This window comes from Bidens hawaiensis, unplaced genomic scaffold (assembly GCF_021521415.1).
Source record: "Bidens hawaiensis isolate Kalapana, Puna unplaced genomic scaffold, B.hawaiensis_p1.1 tig00017785_1, whole genome shotgun sequence".
Taxonomy (NCBI): domain Eukaryota; kingdom Viridiplantae; phylum Streptophyta; class Magnoliopsida; order Asterales; family Asteraceae; genus Bidens; species Bidens hawaiensis.
In genome coordinates, this window is record NW_027492685.1 from 250,042 (window position 1) to 268,421 (window position 18,380).

Sequence of the window (18,380 nt, forward strand, 5' to 3'; positions counted from 1 at the left end):
ATCAATTACACGTGCACGAAGCATATCTTCTAACGTTGGATAGTGCATTCACTTTGACCATCTGTTTGTGGGTGATACGCAGTACTTAAATTCAATTGTGTTCCCATAGCTTTTTGAAAACTTGCCCTAAACCTTTGAAGTAAAACGACTATCTCTATCTGAAATAATGGACAATGGCACACCATGCAAAGATACAATATTTTCAACGTAAAGCTATGCTAACTTATCCATACTGAATGATTCTTGCATCAGGATGAAATGAGCAGATTTAGTCAATCTATCTACGATAACCCAGATTGCATCATTTTGTCATGAAGTTCTTGGTAACTTCATAATAAAATCCATGGTTATCATATCCCGCTTCCATATTGGGATTTCAGGCTGTTGCAACAATCCCAACGGTTTTTGGTGTTCGACTTTTACATTGGAACACGTTAAGCACTTAGCAACATATATGGCAATGTCTTTCTTCATGCCAATCCACCAATAATCATTCTTTAAATTATGATACAGCTTGTCACTACCCGGGTGCATCATATATTTTGACTTATGAGCCTCTTCAAGAATTTTAATCCTTAATTCACCAACCATTGGTACCCAGATTCTTTTCCCTAGTCTGAGTATTCCATCACCACCTCTAACCAATTGATCAATCGTTCCATTTTCTTTTTCAGCTTTAATTTTTTCTTCTTCTAGTGCCAACTTCTGGGCTTCTTTAATTTGATTGATCAGATCCACTTTAAGTTCTAATCTAAGAGCTGTAAATCTTCTAAGTTTATCATGTTCTTTTATGCTCAAAGCATCTGCCACAATGTTGGCTTTCCCTTCATGATATACAATTTCACAATCATAGTCATTCAAAGTCTCCATCCAACGCCTTTGTCTCATATTCAATTCTTTTTTATCAAAAATATGTTTCAAACTCTTATGATCAGTGTATATGGTAAACTTAACACCATACAAATAATGTCGCCATAACTTTAATGCAAAGATTATTGCCCCCAGTTCCAAATCATGTGTAGTGTAATTCTTTTCATGGACCTTCAGTTGTCTTGAAGCATATGCTATAACTTTCTTTCCTTGCATCAAGACGCATCCCATACCTGTGTGCGAAGCATCAAAGTATATGGTAAAGTTATCCTGACCTTCTGGTAAAGCCAAGATTGTCGCATTTGTTAATTTCTATTTCAATGTCTCGAATGCTTCTTCTTGCTTTGGTCCCCATTCAAATTTAACAGACTTTCGAGTAAGTGAGGTTAAAGGGACAGCTATTCTTGAAAAATTTTGAATAAACCTCCTGTAGTATCCAGCTAGACCTAGAAAACTTCTCACTTGAGTTGGTGTCTTTGGTTTCTCCCATTTGGTTATGGCTTCTATCTTAGCTGGATCAACTTGAATACCTTTGGCATTTACAATATGACCAACGAATTGAACTTCCGGTAACCAAAACTCACACTTTGAGAATTTGGCATATAACTTTTCTCTTCTCAAAGTTTCCAACATAATCCTTAAATGAATTTGGTGATCTTCTTTGGTTTTTGAATATATGAGAATATCATCAATAAACACAATGACAAACTTATCAAGATGTGGCTTACAAATTCGATTCATCATATCCATAAAAGCTGCCGGTGCATTAGTGAGTTCTAAAGGCATAACGGTGAACTCATAATGTCCATATCTTGTTCTAAATGCTGTTTTTGGAATATCTTCTTCTTGAACCTTTAATTGATGATATCCAGATCTGAGATCAATTTTAGAAAAATGACTTGCACCTTGAAGTTGGTCAAACAGATCGCTAATCCTAGGTAGTGGATATTTGTTCTTGATTGTGATCTTATTCAGTTCCTGATAATCTATACACATTCTCATCGAACCATCCTTCTTTTTGACAAACAATATCGGAGCTCCCCACGGTGAAGAACTTGTTCGTATAAACCCCTTTTCTAATAATTCATCCAACTGTTTCTTAAATTACTTCATCTTAGTGGGTGCCAATCTATAAGGAGACTTAGCTATTGGTGAGGTTCCTTGCACTAAATCAATTTTAAACTCTACCTCTCTGTCTGGCGGAATTCCTGGTAACTCATCAGGAAATACATCCTTGAATTCTGAAACAACTGGTACTTCTTCCAACTTTCTTGGTTCGGGTTCTTTGGTTACAAAAGCCATGAAACCAAGGCATCCCTTACCTAAACAACGACTGGCTTTTATCTTTGAAATTATTCCAACTTTTTCTACCTCCTTATCTCCAACTATCTGAATGATTTTACTATTTGGTGCTCGAATTTTAATCGTCTTTTCACTACATAGAATATGGGCTTGGTTCATTACCAACCAATCCATACCTAAAACTACATCGAATCCTGCTAAAGTCATAGGTAATAGTCGTACAGGTATGTCATAACTAGCTAATGAAATTGTTGCGTTACCTAAGGCCTCAGTTATTCTAATCAATTCACCATTAGCAGTTTCAACTTCAAAATGATCATTCAATTTTACTAGAGGTGCATTTAATAGACTACAAAACTTATGGTCTATGAAACTTTGATTAGCACCTGAATCAAACAGAACTCTAGCATAAACGTTATTGATAGGAAATGTACCGGTAATCACGTCCGGTATATCAACCGCCTTTTGTGTATCGAGCATAAAGACTCGAGCATTTCCCTTTTGTCCATTTGTTTTTGCACCACTCCCACTTGCTCCAGAGGTGGTGACCATTGGCTTCCTCTTTGGGAATTCCGCACTAAAGTGCCCCTTCTCTCCGCATTCAAAACACACAACCGTCTTTCTTTTACAATCAACTTCCATGTGACCAGGCTTTTTACAGAAATTAAAAGTAACAATGTTGACTGGTCGTAAGCATTTACTCTAGTGTCTCCTTCCACATGATTTGCAAATGGGACGAGTGTACATAAAAGTCCTTTCCTTCTTCTTCTCAGTTTTCCTTATTTTTCCTCCACCAAGCAGTTTCTCATCATTCTTCTTTCTCTCATCACGATTTCGGATCATCCCGTCCATCAGATATCCGGTTAACTCCATTGCCGACTCAATTGTTGCTGGCATATGTGAATGAACTAAATCATGGATTTTGATTGGTAACCCTTAAATGTATCTAGTCACTTTGTTAAACTCGGGAGTGACTAAATGTGAAACAATTCGACAATACTCCAAAAACTTAGCGTTATACTCCCTTAAATTAGTTCCAATAACTCGATGGTTCCACAGCTTGGTTTGAATTTGGTCTATTTTGTTAATTGGGCAAAACCTTCTCAAAATCATCTCCTTAAATTCCTTCCACTCCAAGTTATACAAATTCTCTCTTCCCTTGACTTCAATGAGGGTATTCCACTACTCTAGAGCCTCTCCCTTAAACATATGGGAGGTATACTGAACTTTGTCTGTTTCTGAACATTTGCTGATGATTACAATCGATTCCATCTCCTCCAACCATCGGAGGGTTACAATCGCTACTTTATCTCCAGAGAACTCTTTGGGGCTATAAAATTTGAATGCCTTATAATCACAACCTTCTTGAAGTTTTAATTTCTTTGTTTTATTTGGTAGATCGTTCTCTGCAGTCGAGCTATTAACACTCGCTTCTTCCTTCTTTTCCGGTTCTTTCTTTTCTGTTTCCTTCTTTTTGGACTCTTTCTTTTCAGTTTCTTTCTTAGTTTCCCTTTTTAATTGGACAGTTTCGTTTTTGCTTTGACTTGGTCTTTTGGAACGGGATAATGTTCTACTTGGATTATTTTTCATTAATTCAACTAACGGGTTAACAGCTTCTTTAAAGAGGTCACGAATACCACACACGTACTCGGGAGGTATGGCTCGGATATTTTCCTCCACTGTCCTTTCATTATTATTATCTTGGTTAGTTGGGTTACTATCAGCTTTCTCCTTTCCGGACATGTTGTAAAATAAAGATAATAATAACTTTAGGAAAATAGTAATATAACATTTCCATTTCATTTTGATTTATAATACATCGGAAAGGAAATACAACCAAAACGTTACATAATAACTTATTCTAGTCTTTGACCCACTTTTTGACAAAACTTTTCATCTTATCACACTTCTTTATTATTCCTTCCTTATTTTCTGTTTGTTTACCCTTTCATTTCTAAGTTCATCCATCACCGCGTTGGGCGGATTTGGATAACCTGTGGGTGCTGATGCGGCAGGGAATAAATATGCATTTTCTCTGGGATATAAGTGGGGATTGGCTACGTATGCCTGCATTTCCTCATCTGGTATATTGTTGGTGTGAAATTCCTCAATCAAACGTCATTCTTCTCTTATCTCGTTAACTTGTTCCGAGATTGTTGGGATTGGACCTACATATGGGGGAAATTAAGGATGAAATTCTTCCTCTTCCTCTTCAGGATCTGAGGAATCATCTTCTGGCGTCTGTGATTTTATGGGATTACGGTGACTTGGTCCAACTAATATTTGAGCATTCGGAGGTGGCGATCCAAAATGCCATCTGCTTGGGTCCGAGTGACAATTCATCCAGCTAGAGGAATCAGTGTAAATTCCTACTCAAATCTACTTTGAACTTCTACTTCCTCTATAGGGTGATACTGTGGATTGTTTTCATTTGTGTCGTCTGATCTCAATCGGCATTTATTGGCTACTAGGTAGGTATACTTGGTTGAGTCCCGTATGGTAAATTCTGAACTGTCGGCTTCTCCCGGTCGAAAAAGCTAGTATAGTAACTATTGTTGTTGCTGCTGGCCAGATCTAGCGGATTAGGAATAGGTGTGGGATTAGTTCTTCTAGCGACTCGATTCTTATGACCAAGATAGGATAGAAAAGATTACCAATCCTATCTTATCCCTACATAATAATAATAATAATAATAATAATAATAATAATAATAATAATAATAATAATAATGGTGATGAAAATCTTAAGGTTAAAGCTTAGGTACTATTATCATAATACCTAATTTGCTAAAACCTATGGCTCTTATACCAACCTGTCACACCCCGACTTAGGGCCTAGGCGTGTGACCAATAGTTGGTACCGATTTTGTAAATATATCAGAGTTATAGTTTAATTATAGCGGAAGACTAAAAGGTTTAATATAATATTAATTTACATTGAAAATTCACTAGGGAATTAAATACCCAAGTTGAATTTTTACAAAATATTGTTTTTAATACTACAAGAATTTTATAACAAAATTGAGCCATCATGTGGTGCGAACTTCTATCTTCAAGACGTCTCTAATTCTTGCTATATATCATCAAACTTAATTACCTGTAAGTGGGATTAAAATACGTCAGCTATGTGTTGGTGAATAGTTAGACTCTAAAAGCATTTATATAACAATCATAATACACATATAGTTTTCTTGACAATCTCAGCAGATATATTACTATACCCGGTATTTGTAACACTGCCCTACACACACACAACTCTCCGAGCCACGTAGCCCATACCGGAGAAACTATATATGACCATTAGCCCACGGCCACGTAGCCTTTGACTGTATAGGCTTAACGGTTATGTTTGGATCCAGACACATGTGTATTCGGTTTGAGTTGTTTTATTCTTTAATTTTTATTATAACGTTTAGAGATCATGTAATCTCATGTAAACGTTTGACTGGCTCTATAAGACAAAAAACCAGCCTATCTTATGGAGTATAAATTTGTTTTGACTGTTTTGTAAAGGTTTAACGTATTCACATTATAAAAAGGTTGAACGCATTCACATGTACTGATGATGTGATTGTTTGAAAACCTTTCTTGATTGCGACTGATTGTTAACCTATAAACAAATAGGTTTGAATGGTCACCTTGATGGTGTTTCTTGATTAGACTGCAGACTTTAAGTCTGGTTTTAACCTTGATTAGGTTTGTGAATGTTTTGAAATCATGATTGTATTAATGTGACGTTTGGTATAGCATGCTTTGGCCTAATAGAGTCTATCACGTTGGCAAACTTCTCCATGTAAGTAAACGGGTCCCGCGGTTGTTTTGGATGTGTACGAGTTACTTACCTTAGGCAAAAGAGTCTACTAATGATATCCCCCTTCCAGTTACTACATGCCCGTCAAAATATAGTTTTGTATAACATTATATTTATAAAAATAATGTTTGATTGAAATATGTTTGTGAATGCTTTTGAGGATACTTTCAAGGTTCAAGGCCATAGCCTTGTTGAGTCTAAACTTAATAGAATATGATTGACAATAACTTAAACTTAGATTCTACCTTAGTGAATGCTTGGGATACTTATGCTAACGTTTAGAGATCACGTAATCTCATGTAAATGTTTGACTGGCTCTATAAGACAAAAAACCTGCCTATCTTATAGAGTATAAATTTGTTTTGACTGTTTTGTAAAGATTTAACGTATTCACATTATAAAAATGTTGAACGCATTCACATGTACTGATGATGTGATTGTTTGAAAACCTTTCTTGATTGCGACTGATTGATAACCTATAAACAAATAGGTTTGAATGGTCACCTTGATGGTGTTTCTTGATTAGACTGCAGACTTTAAGTCTGGTTTTAACCTTGATTAGGTTTGTGAATGTTTTGAAATCATGATTGTATTAATGTGACGTTTGGTATAGCATGCTTTGGCCTAATAGAGTCTATCACGTTGGCAAACTTCTCCAGTTAAGTAAACGGGTCCCGCGGTTGATTTGGATGTGTACGAATTACTTACCTTAGGCAAAAGAGTCTACTAATGATATCCCCCTTCCAGTTACTACATGCCCGTCAAAATATAGTTTTGTATAACATTATATTTATAAAAATAATGTTTGATTGAAATATGTTTGTGAATGCTTTTGAGGATACTTTCAAGGTTAAAGGCCATAGCCTTGCTGAGTCTAAACTTAATAGAATATAATTGACAATAACTTAAACTTAGATTCTACCTTAGTGAATGCTTGGGATACTTATGCTAACGCAGAATGATTGCTTAGTTGGCAGAACTTCGCACCTAACTCGCTTAACTGCTCTACGACTCGTTATAACTCCAATACTTTCATGAACTTCATGAAAAGATACCTCGGAACTTCCCAGAAAAGCTAGCACGCTTCCCAACACTAAGTGTGTTTTTGTGAATGTGAAAATGGGATGAAATAGGCTGAACCCGTAGCTGCCCTTTTATAGGTAAGTTTTGGCCATCATCACGTAGCGCGATGGGGCTTTCCCTACAGCCATCGCGTAGCGCGACGCCGCAATCAACGAGAGGCTGCCACGTGTTGACACGTGGTAGGCCACGTGTACCTGGTTACTTAATGGGGTCATCGCGTAGCGCGATGCCCTTTTGATCCTGGACCATCGCGTAGCGGCACTCCCTTTTTTCAGAACTTCTAGGGAATGGCATCGCGTAGCGCGATGATCAAATCTGTCCACCCATCGCGTAGCGTGATGGGTTTGAAAACCCAAATTTTTCATTTTAATCCCTTTAAGTTTCAGAATTGTCACTTTTGGCCCAAAATTGAGCAGGGTATTCCCGAGATGTTACATCATACTTCAAACATGGCTACACCATTAAATACTAAAAATCTCACTGATTTTTTCGACTTTGTCGGCACATCAATTTGACATACACAGTTACTGATGAGGTAGTCGTAGTTGCATTACATATATGTAATGTATGCTCAACTAGTTCGGGCATTTCGTTCAATCAAATATGGTTTTTTTTCTATAGAAATATCTGTTTCTAAACAAATACATGTTAAATTCAGGCATTAAGAATGTGTAACATTATGCTTCATGCATGTAGCATACATAAAAATATTTTATATTGTTGATCGGCACCACCAATTTTGAACTAAAACACCATTAGAATGCCAGAACGATGAACTCGGTTTGGGTAAAAAATACATATAACAAAATGTAACAGTTATGATATAAACATAAAAGTGCTATTACATTTGTGTAATAATTAGACAACATTAGACATACAAAATCTCAGTATTACATATATGTAGTACATGACTTGCTTGTTGGGTGTTGTTTAACTCCAACAAATTGCAATAGATTATACTGCATATACGTTTAATAAAATAAGATGCTACCTTGTTCAACAAAAAAAATTTGCAAGAGATCATAAATAGAATTTCTAGAAATTGAAACAACATCAGCATAGGAGCTCGATTTGGCATTCTAATCAAATAGAACAATGTCTTCACTTTGAGAAATAACTATTAACTAGTATTTTTATTGGGCTTCAAGCCTTTACTGAATAGATTGATTGTTGCGAAAACAGGACCTGCAAAATGCTGCAACCGAAACTGGAATTTATTTAGTTAAACACAAAGGGTAAAGAGTGACAAATAACTCTAGTCATGTTAAAAGATAAAATATCTACTCAACATAAAAATACACCAAAGAACGCATAAACAAATAACAAACACATTTACTACTTTAAGACGGGGTTAGAATTAAAAAAAAAAGGCATTTACTCGAACATCTGGAGTGCGCCAATGTGAAAAACAAAAACAAAAAAATCAACAAGCTATCTATAATGTTATACATGCATTTGCAAAATAAAAAAAGGTACGACCAATCAAAGACAGCTCCAAAGCTCATGCTTCAGTAATAAAAAAACAACCAGACATTTAGTGGCACACCTTATGTGAAATTCATAAACCACCATCGACAATAACAAACAACAACAATACATAAATGAAAAAAACACAACTTCCAATCCATTAAAAATTAAAATATATGCATCTACAATAGTACTTGAAAAATAAGTAAAAAAAAAATGTACGGGCAGTTATAACAACTCCGAACACACGTTTCAATAATAGAAAACCAGCCGGACATTTAGGTTTTGTTTGTGTTTACTTAAAAGATCTACAATGGGCTTATGTCTGCGGGCGCGCAGACATAAGCCTTTGAAGACGTGTTTTTCTTTTAAAATCTAAAAACTGCTTTTATGTTCTTAAATAATAAGCTAATATCCACCTTCTTCATACTTCTTAACATCCTACCATTCCATCGAAATCATTCCTTCCCACCCCTTTCTTTTTTTTTTCATTCCATTCCTCCTTTACCCTACTTTCTCAACACCACCACCACTTAACAACAACAACAACAACCACCACCACCACCACCACCACTCCTATCGCCACCACCACCACCTGAAAAAGTAATGATGATATCTTGAGTTTTTGTAGCTTAATATTTAAATCATAAAGGATATTGGCTTTTAATACTTCCAACTTTTACTTGCTGGTTAATATCACTTATAACTTTCGATTTGTTACCCACCACTCCCAGCTTTCACCCAGTTTGTTTTTGTCACTCCCTTGCTAATAGATGACTAACATCATTGGCGGAGATGCTGGTGTTGACATTTTATGCGTGAGCTGGCATGCCTACTTAGAAAATACCCCTTAAAAATTCCTAATTTCAGCTAACCACCCTTTAATAACAACAACAACAATAATAACAAATGGGTCCCACCCCTATTTCACCCTCTTCTTTTTCCCCTGCCCCCACCGTCCACCTCCGACCTCCCCTTCCTTCTTCATTCACAATGCCCATTTTCAGGTGCTGCTGTTTGTTATCTACGTGTTGACAAGAATCTCATCGAAGATGTTATACAGACCTGCTATGTATGAGATTGGGTGTTTGATCATTTGATCGTTTTCCTAAACCATAGGGTTTGTTTGTGTTTCACGATGGAGCTGGTGTAGGTGTCGGGACGGAGGATGATATATTCAAGTTAAGTTTTATCCCGGTAGGTTTCTTTGACAGTTCTAGTCGATTTGAAGGGTTTGGTGGTGGATTGGATGTTGTCGGTGGTGGTGGTTTGCAGCGACGAATGATGGAGAATGAGTTAAATGGTGGAATTGAACGATGATAAGATGGATTTTGTGGTAGGGTTTTGAATTTTGAAATTGAGGATTTGAATTCATGAACGGAACCTGGATGTGAAAATGTTTTAAAAAGTTGCTGATCTTATGGCCACTTTATTTGAAAACCTAGAATTAGGAAATGAATAAGGATGAGAAGGTGGTTAGTAGTGGTTACAAGTGGATGGTGAGGATAGGGGAAGAAGAAGGGAAGGGTGGGGTGAGGTGGGAGTGGGACCTACTTATGTTATTCTTATTATTGCTACTGTTGTTGTTGTTGTTGTTATTATTATTAAACGGTGTTTTTTTAAGGGTATTTTCACGTAGGGATGCCGGCTTACACATAAAACGTCCACATCAACATCTCCAATAATGACGTTAGGCGTCTGATAGCGAGGGAGTGACAAAAATAAACAAGGTGAAAGTTGGGACTGGTAATTAACAAATCAAAAGTTTAGGAGTGATATTAACCAACGAGTGAAAGCTGAGAATATTAAAAACCAATATTTCAAATCAGAATGATAGATTTTAAATTTCAAATATGTATTAGACGTAAGTTACCATTTTGAGAAACTACTGCATCTGATTTACCATTAAAGACAAAAACAATCTTGAAAGGGATTAAGAGAAAACCAAAGAGGAAATCTTTCCTCAGTTTTGGGAAAACAAAAGTAAGCATACTCATTTAAAAAAACTCTTAATTAGATAAAAGGGTTCAATTTGTCACACCCCGTCACGACAAAATCGCGAAGGGCTACGAACATAACTGTCAAAGCATACTATTATCGCAAGCACAAACACATGAATTGGATACATAGTTAAAAATCAGAGTTTACATCCCAAAATCAACGCTTAAGTCTCAAAGCATTTTATTAAAAGACATTGTTTCTAAGATTTCACCCATATGACCCAACACGCGGTTATACAAGTAAAATCCTCCAAAACATGTATCTGACACTTGTGTGCATGTTATCCTACGACGCTTTTCACTTAAGTAACTGCAAAACATACTTTAAAATGTCAACATAATGTTAGCGAGTTCACAGGTTTTAGCGTTTAAAAGTTTGTAAAACCTTTTCGTTCGAAGGTGTTTCATGTATACGTTAAACATAAATAAGTAAGCGTTTGACCCATCGTAAGCTGGCAAAGAATACGATAAATATGTACTATATGAGGCATAACCAAACCAAGACATAGGTGTTTTGCCCATCACTCGTACCTCATAAGCAAGCGAGTAGACTCTATGCGGTCATTCAACTATGCAAATCGACGGTTAGAGCGACTAACCATGACCAGGGCGTCAATCCCAATAGTACTATTCACATAATATTAGGTTAATATAAGTTAATGGTTATTAATAAGCGATAAAGGGGGCTTTTGGATTCAAGCGATAACTCATGCAAACATAAAGGTCGGGTCGTGTTTATTATTAACATATAAAAGTGAGTATGTGTATGATTTCCCCCATTTTTAAGCGTTAGAAAGTAAAAGGCCGTGAAATTCACCTTCGAGTTTCAAAGAGAGATAAAAAAGCATGGGCTTCTCCTAACCATGACCTAATCAGCTACGGTTACTTAGAATCCCATAATACAATATCAACTTACAAGTTGATCTTGTATAAAGTTCACCAAAAATTTTATGAGTTATATGTTGTTGTGCATCTTGATGAACCGCTGGTGTGTATATATATATATATATATATATATTAGTGCGCCACTACAAGCTTATAAGTCTCCCCTGATGGCTTTGTATTATGGTTAGGTAATGTAACATCCTAAAAATTTTGAATTATTTTTGACAATATGTGAAAGGTAAAGGGCCAAAAATATTCACAAGAAAAGTAATGGTGAAAATGAGATAAGAAAATGAAAGCATCCCATATTAAGAAGATAAGAAAGTTCATCCCACATTGGAAGAAAGGAGAAAGTGGAGGGGTATAAATAGAAAAGAGAAATTTCCTCCCACATTGATAAATTACAAAACATGTGAGCTCCTTATAAGGAGATGATCTCATATGATAGTATTCTTATGTGGCAAGACACACTCAGTGGTCTTATCGAGGGTGTGAAGCACCTGACACGCACGGGGTTGGGCGACGGGCGCAATGTGGCGCTTTGATGGTGCACTTTGCACGCTCACATCGCCGCAAGCCGCTTGAGAGCCGTCTTAGTAGTTTTGAAAATTACAAGGACCAAAAATGAAAATTTTGAATTTTATAACCCGTCGCGCTAGGCGATGGGCAAAGGAAGAGTCCGTCGTGATACTCGACGTAGTCTCACAAAACCCAAGATTGGGCAGTGTCGCGCTACGCGATGAACCCAACCAGGAGTCTGTCGCGATACACGACGTAACCTCCACGGCAAGGTGACACATGTCCAACCACGTGTCAACACCTGGCAGGCCACGTGTCAACACGTGGCATCATCTAAATGCGCTACATCATCGCGCTACGCGATGACCGCCTTAAAGGGCCATCACGGTACGCGATGGGCTGAGAAATCAGCCTATATAAGGAGGGATCACGGCTCATTCCCATCTTATACCAAAACACACTTTCTCACACACACATAGCCTCATTTTGCATGCCAGCTCTCGTAGTGCATGCAAGCCCCGAGGTTCCGACGGTTTAAGCCTCGGTACGCAATATAGAGTAGAAGTGCTGCTCGTACAATCTTAGGCGTATAAAATCCGAATACCGTGTAAGGTAAGGGTTTTGCTTAAGTTATTATTTTATTATTATTATATTATTATTATTACATTATATGGCTTAGACCATAGTCGGGGGTATAGTCCAAACCTTGATTGTAATTATGTTTACATAAGTTTTATATATACAAAGGCTATAGCTAAAATATTGTTTCTTCATGATTAAGAAACATAAGCTTTTACATACAAGACGATATAGTCGAATACAATTTCTTCACGATTAAGAAACATAAAGTTTTATATGCAAGGGATATAGTTAAAATTAATGTTTCTTCATGATTTAAGAAACGTAAGATTTTACATACAAAGGTTATAGTCAATTAATGTTTCTTCTTGAAGAAGAAACCTATCATAGATGTTTCTTCATGAAGAAGAAACTCAGCACATGATTGGTAAATAAACAGAAAGACTACACGTCTAAATATTTTTTTCAAATAAATGATCTATCAAGGATTAGAGCTATCAAAACCAGACTAAAGGTCTGTAGTTGAATCAAGAGATGATTCGGATATTTATGTAAACCTATTTTATTATAGGTTAAGCATCAATCATTCACAAAGGTTTTCAAATGAGATCATCACATCATTCAGAACAAACGATCATATGTGAATACGTTAAACCTTTTAAAATCAGTCGTTAAGATAAACATGTTGTTTATGTTAACAAGTCAGTCAAATGTTTATATGAGATTACGTGATCTCTAACATATAAAGATTTAAAGGATTACGTGACCCCTAAATTACAAGATAGAAAATAAAAGCAACTCAGACCGAGTACACATGCGTCTGGATCTAAACATATCTGTCTAGCGTATCATGCAAGGCTACATGGCCGTAGGCTAGCAGTCACAACAAGTTCTCCAATGGGCATCATTTCCCGGAGAACCCGCGAATTGTGTGTGTAAGGCAAGTGGTACAAAACTACAAATCCCAGAAATAGGAGACGTTTCTACTGAGTTTGTTCAAGAAAACTATCTTGTCAGATAATGATTTATTAACTGTTTTTAGAGTCAACGATTTACCAGCATATCGCTGACGTATTTTCCCCCACATTTAAGGGAAACAAGTATAGTACAAGTAGCAAGGAATTCTAGTCACTCACAGAGTTAGATGCTCGCTTATAGAGATGTCTCAGCTTTTAATCATTAAAATATTGTTAGCATATTAAACATGTATTGTAAATAAAATACTCGGATATGTAATTATCCAAGAAATTTGAAATAAATAAATATTTTATTTTTAAATGAAGTCTCCTACTAAAATAACCCGCAACTCTAATATATTTACAAAACATGTACCAACTATTGGCCATACTTCTAGGCTCTAAGTCGTGGTGTGACAGGTAACTTAAAGTTTGCATTCATCATTTTAAGTGAACCTGTGTCCTAACTAGATTTTCAATGATTTTTGGGGCGTGAAGTGACCATGTTTTCTTATACTAAACGATACTGTTTTGACTTGAAATTGTAGGTTCCCTGGACGGATCACACGAGATATCGCGGTCTACTCAGGTGCGGAATCCCTGCGTAGATCGTTACGAGTGTAGAAAGCAAATCAAACAAACACGATACGATAAACGAACACGTTATATTGATAACCGAACACGTGATACGATATCACTATTACAGACTCACGTTACCGAACAAACTTGTTAACCAAAACTGCTAACAACTATCAACTCGATTAACCACTATCAAGCCGTAACATCTAATATAAATACACGACAACTTCGCTTGATATGTTCAGGCGAAGTTGTCCATAACTTCGCTTGTTCAACAAGTTCGCCTATGCGAACTTGTTAACAACTTCGCTTAAACAAAAACATAAATAACATTACAGACTCGATTACAGACACTAGACTATGAACTACTGACATTTATGCACCAACAGACTCCCCCTTGGCAGTAGCTTCATATCTTGATCTTTAAGCTCTTGTCTTGTAATCCTGTATCTTCATGCATGCACTCCTTCTCTAACACAAACTGACACGACTCTTTGATACTTCCTCGCTTCATCCTTCCAAGCAGGAATATAAAAGATTTTCTTCTCATTAAGCACCTTCAGATCAGCTTGCGATAAGTTTACCAAATGCATCGGATCGTAAACTCTAAGGAGCTCTTGTTCATCCTCGTCTTCCATCACCGCCTCTGCTGTCTCACAATCCACGTACCACCACTTTAGGTCTTTAAGCACATCCTTGGGCATTAGCTTCATCGGTACTTCTTTCAGGCACTGGATCGGTTTATACTTCATTACCATCCAAGGTTTTCCATCAGTTTATAGACCTCTATCCTTGTCCTCAACAAGTTTTCCCTTTTGTGGCTTCAACAGCTCAAACTTCTTCTCTTTTATACTCTCTCTCCAAACAATTTTCTCAATGACTCTAGCCATATTATCGTCACTTCGATTGATTAACCCCAATCTGGCTAAGTCTTTCACTTCACATTCCAGCAGTGTATTCAACGACCTTAACATTCTTTTAAAATACTGAACGCCGTCATACCGTTTGAGCACAAAGAGCTTCAACTGCTCATCATAGATCCAGCAAATAATCCCTTTCTTCGCTTCAGCATAGCCTTTGATATTATAATTCTTCTTGAACATGGTTGGAACATCAGGCTTTTTAGTCTTAATAAACCAATGAGCATATCCTTCTTTCCACCTAGGCTGCTCCTCCCACTCTGTCTCATCATTCTCCATCTCATTACCAATATCGGCTTTCTCAACATCTGGGATCTCGTGTTCAACATTTTCTTCTACTATCTCACCCTCTTCAATCTCATCTTCAATCACAATTTGTGCGCCAATCTTCTCAATCTCCTCAATCGGCAGCACATCATCATCAAACATATCATCATCTTCTAGCATATCATCATTCAATTCTTTCAACGCATCTATCACATCATCATCATCATCAACCATCACCACCTCATCACCACCAACTGCACCTGCAGACTCCCCCTGAGCTGTGGAAGTCCCAAGAGCTTGAGTAGTTCTTGGCAACTCACCACCTGCACCTTTCGGTGCATTGGGATCATCGTCTCTGTCATTTCTCTTCTTCGTCCTTAACTCGTCGCCTCTACAGCCTGTCTCCCCCTGAGATGCCAAGAACTCCTTCATAGCATCTATAATTCGCCCATGTTCAACCAGGAGGGACGACTGTAGTTGATTCTCTGCTACAAGGCGCTGAATAGCCTGGGTCTGGATAAAGTTTATCCTCGATTGCTCTGCCACGACCCGCTCAAGTGCAGCTATTCTCTCTGAGTCTGAGAGGGTTGCATCGAAATCAAACCTCATGTTAGATGTGTCTTGAGTATACTGAGGAGGGATCTCGAATGTAATCGGGACTTCAGAAGCAGTTGTGGATGTAACCGCAGGTGGTATCGTGACCGACAACCCTGCAGTTGCGACGACCGTCGACTCTACAAACCGTGCCACCACCTCTGAAGGAGTAAGCGTTGGAGGTGGTAACGACACAATCTCCGGAGTCGTCGTCTGTAGTGTGATGGATGGGATGCCGACAGCTGATGTAGCCACCACAGGAACATCTGCGGCGCTTGTAACCTGTACAGAAGTAGGAACAATCGACATACCTGACAGTGCGAATGGAGCAAAACGTATAACTCGTGAAGTCTCTCCAGCTCCCATACCAGCACCTGTCCTTTCACGTCTTGATCGTCTGATTAACTTGTGTATATCCTCCTCTTCTTCTTCTGACTCACTATCATCCACTGTCCTCTTCCTCTTCCCCAACGTCCTCTCTTTAGTCACCAACATCCTTCTCGCCTCATCCATAACATCGTCAAAATCTGAGTCAACCACCGTCGTAGCTGCTCTAGTTACACTCACTTCCCTAACCTGTGCAGCAGAGACCTGCACTTCTTCATGTGGATCAAAACGATCCATGTCGAAGAATCCTTGGCCGCCAAATGCAGCATCAAGGTCAACATCCTCCTCATCCGATACAACAGGCACAGTAGGTACATCTCGAGTTGCTCCTGCCTGTTGTGGTTGAGGGTCTCTGAACTCGTCCCCCCGAGCTGGCACATACCCCGGGTTTATCAAGTACCCGAAGAGTGGAGTATGCCTTGGACGCAGTTCAGGCTTGCTCCTCGCACTGGATGTACGGCATTGAGCAAAGATACGTTTGCTCACATTCTCCACGTATCTTATCGGGCGTCGTTGAGGCAAATTCGGAGCCACATGGTTCAAGATCATCTGGATGAATCTTGGATACATTATGAACCGCTCACGAGCTATCGCCCTCCTTTGTCTGTCGATCTCATAAAAGACCATCTGACTAAAGCTATAACGTTTGTTATAAGTCAGAGCAGTCATTACTGACTGCATGGTCGCACCCATACCATCAGTGCCCGCCTTCCTCCCAGACATGCATACTATCATAACGTGCATGAGGAAGCGCCACTGATCAAGTAGGAACCCTTTCCATATCCCATTCGTAGGAATGCTCCATCACGAAACGGAGCCACAAAGTCAGTCGGGTCGTCCCGAGTCTCCTCTCCAAAACGTAACGCCACCCGAATTTGTTCAGATGAGAACTGAACTTCTTGATTATTGACTGTTGCTCTCATAACCGGGGGCTCAACACGACAATCGTACTCCACCGTCTGCCAGAAGTCCTCGATATTGGGTAAGGATATCGGCAGTATCGTCGTGATTGCGTGGAATATCCTCGAGCGTAGGAGGAATGTGATTATCTCGCGATAATCCTCCACACCACTCGCTTCCGGGTCTAAGGTGATGAACATGTTGTGACCCGGGAAGAATTGCCTCTGATTATCTCCTCCGTCATCTCCTCCAGCACCTCCAGCACCGGCAACAGCAGCCATCTCTGCAACAAACGAACCAAGTTAGATAAACATTAAGACATAACACAAGTTCGCTTGTTACCATGAGCGAAGTTGTGATAAAAACTGTATAGGCGAAGTTAAAGTTGGGGCGAAGTTGGGAACAACTTCGCTTCATCTTTAAGTTCGTCTAATAATTGTTAAGTTAAAAGGATCCAGGCGAAGTTAATGATAACTTCGCCTCACCACAACATCGCCTCAGGCGAATTTAAGCTTCAGGCGAAGTTGAGCATCAGGCGAAGTTACGGATAACTTCGCCTAAACCTTAAGTTCGCCTGAATATGAATCGGCGACAGTGAGTTTGATTCAAACTCGAAAATCTGGTGTTTCGGCCAATTTTGACGATTTAGGAGACTAAAACACATGGTATTAAGGCAGTCCGGACAATCAGTTTGTTCATGAACACGTAAAACAAGTTTTGAAATCGGGTATAGGTATCGAACGTCCGAGGTCGTTAACCGGGTGTCGAAACAACCTAGGATTAACAACATCGAACATCGAGTATAAGATATAGAACCCAAACACACCTTGAATACTGATTGAAATCGGAAAAAAGATAATCGGATGAAAAAACGGATATAAGTTCGCTTTGAAGTTCGAGGATAAGTTCGCTGTGATTTTCAAATAATGAACTGTGACCTTTGAAAATCCTTATATAGGGGCGAAGTTATACAGGCGAAGTTACGGTTAACTTCGCCTAGGCGAAGTTATTCACAAGTTCGCCTGTTTAACAACATCGCCTATATTTACAAAGTCAACCCTTATAATTTGAACATTTTGCAATTAACTTTTAAAACTTCCCTTTAAGAATTAAATAACACGATCAAGTCCAAGTAACCTTTTATAAAAGCATACAACTACATAAAAAGAAAACTTTTAACAATTAAAGTATAAGGGATCAAATTTCAGTCTCGATAGGGACTGCTACGTTTTAGAAAAGATCCGAACAGGAATCATACTAAC

The 18,380-nt window shown here is 38.2% G+C and overlaps 1 protein-coding gene across 1 annotated transcript; it reads right to left on the reverse strand.

Annotated features, from left to right (window-relative positions):
- Positions 1 to 1,974: 1,974 nt before the first annotated feature.
- Positions 1,975 to 2,814, reverse strand: LOC143554674 (uncharacterized). The gene is made up of 2 exons (XM_077044379.1): positions 2,559 to 2,814; positions 1,975 to 2,477 (listed from the first exon to the last, which is right to left on the reverse strand). Exons 1-2 carry the CDS (start codon positions 2,812 to 2,814, stop codon positions 1,975 to 1,977), a joined length of 759 nt encoding a protein of 252 aa, XP_076900494.1.
- Between the last annotated feature and the right edge of the window lie 15,566 nt (positions 2,815 to 18,380).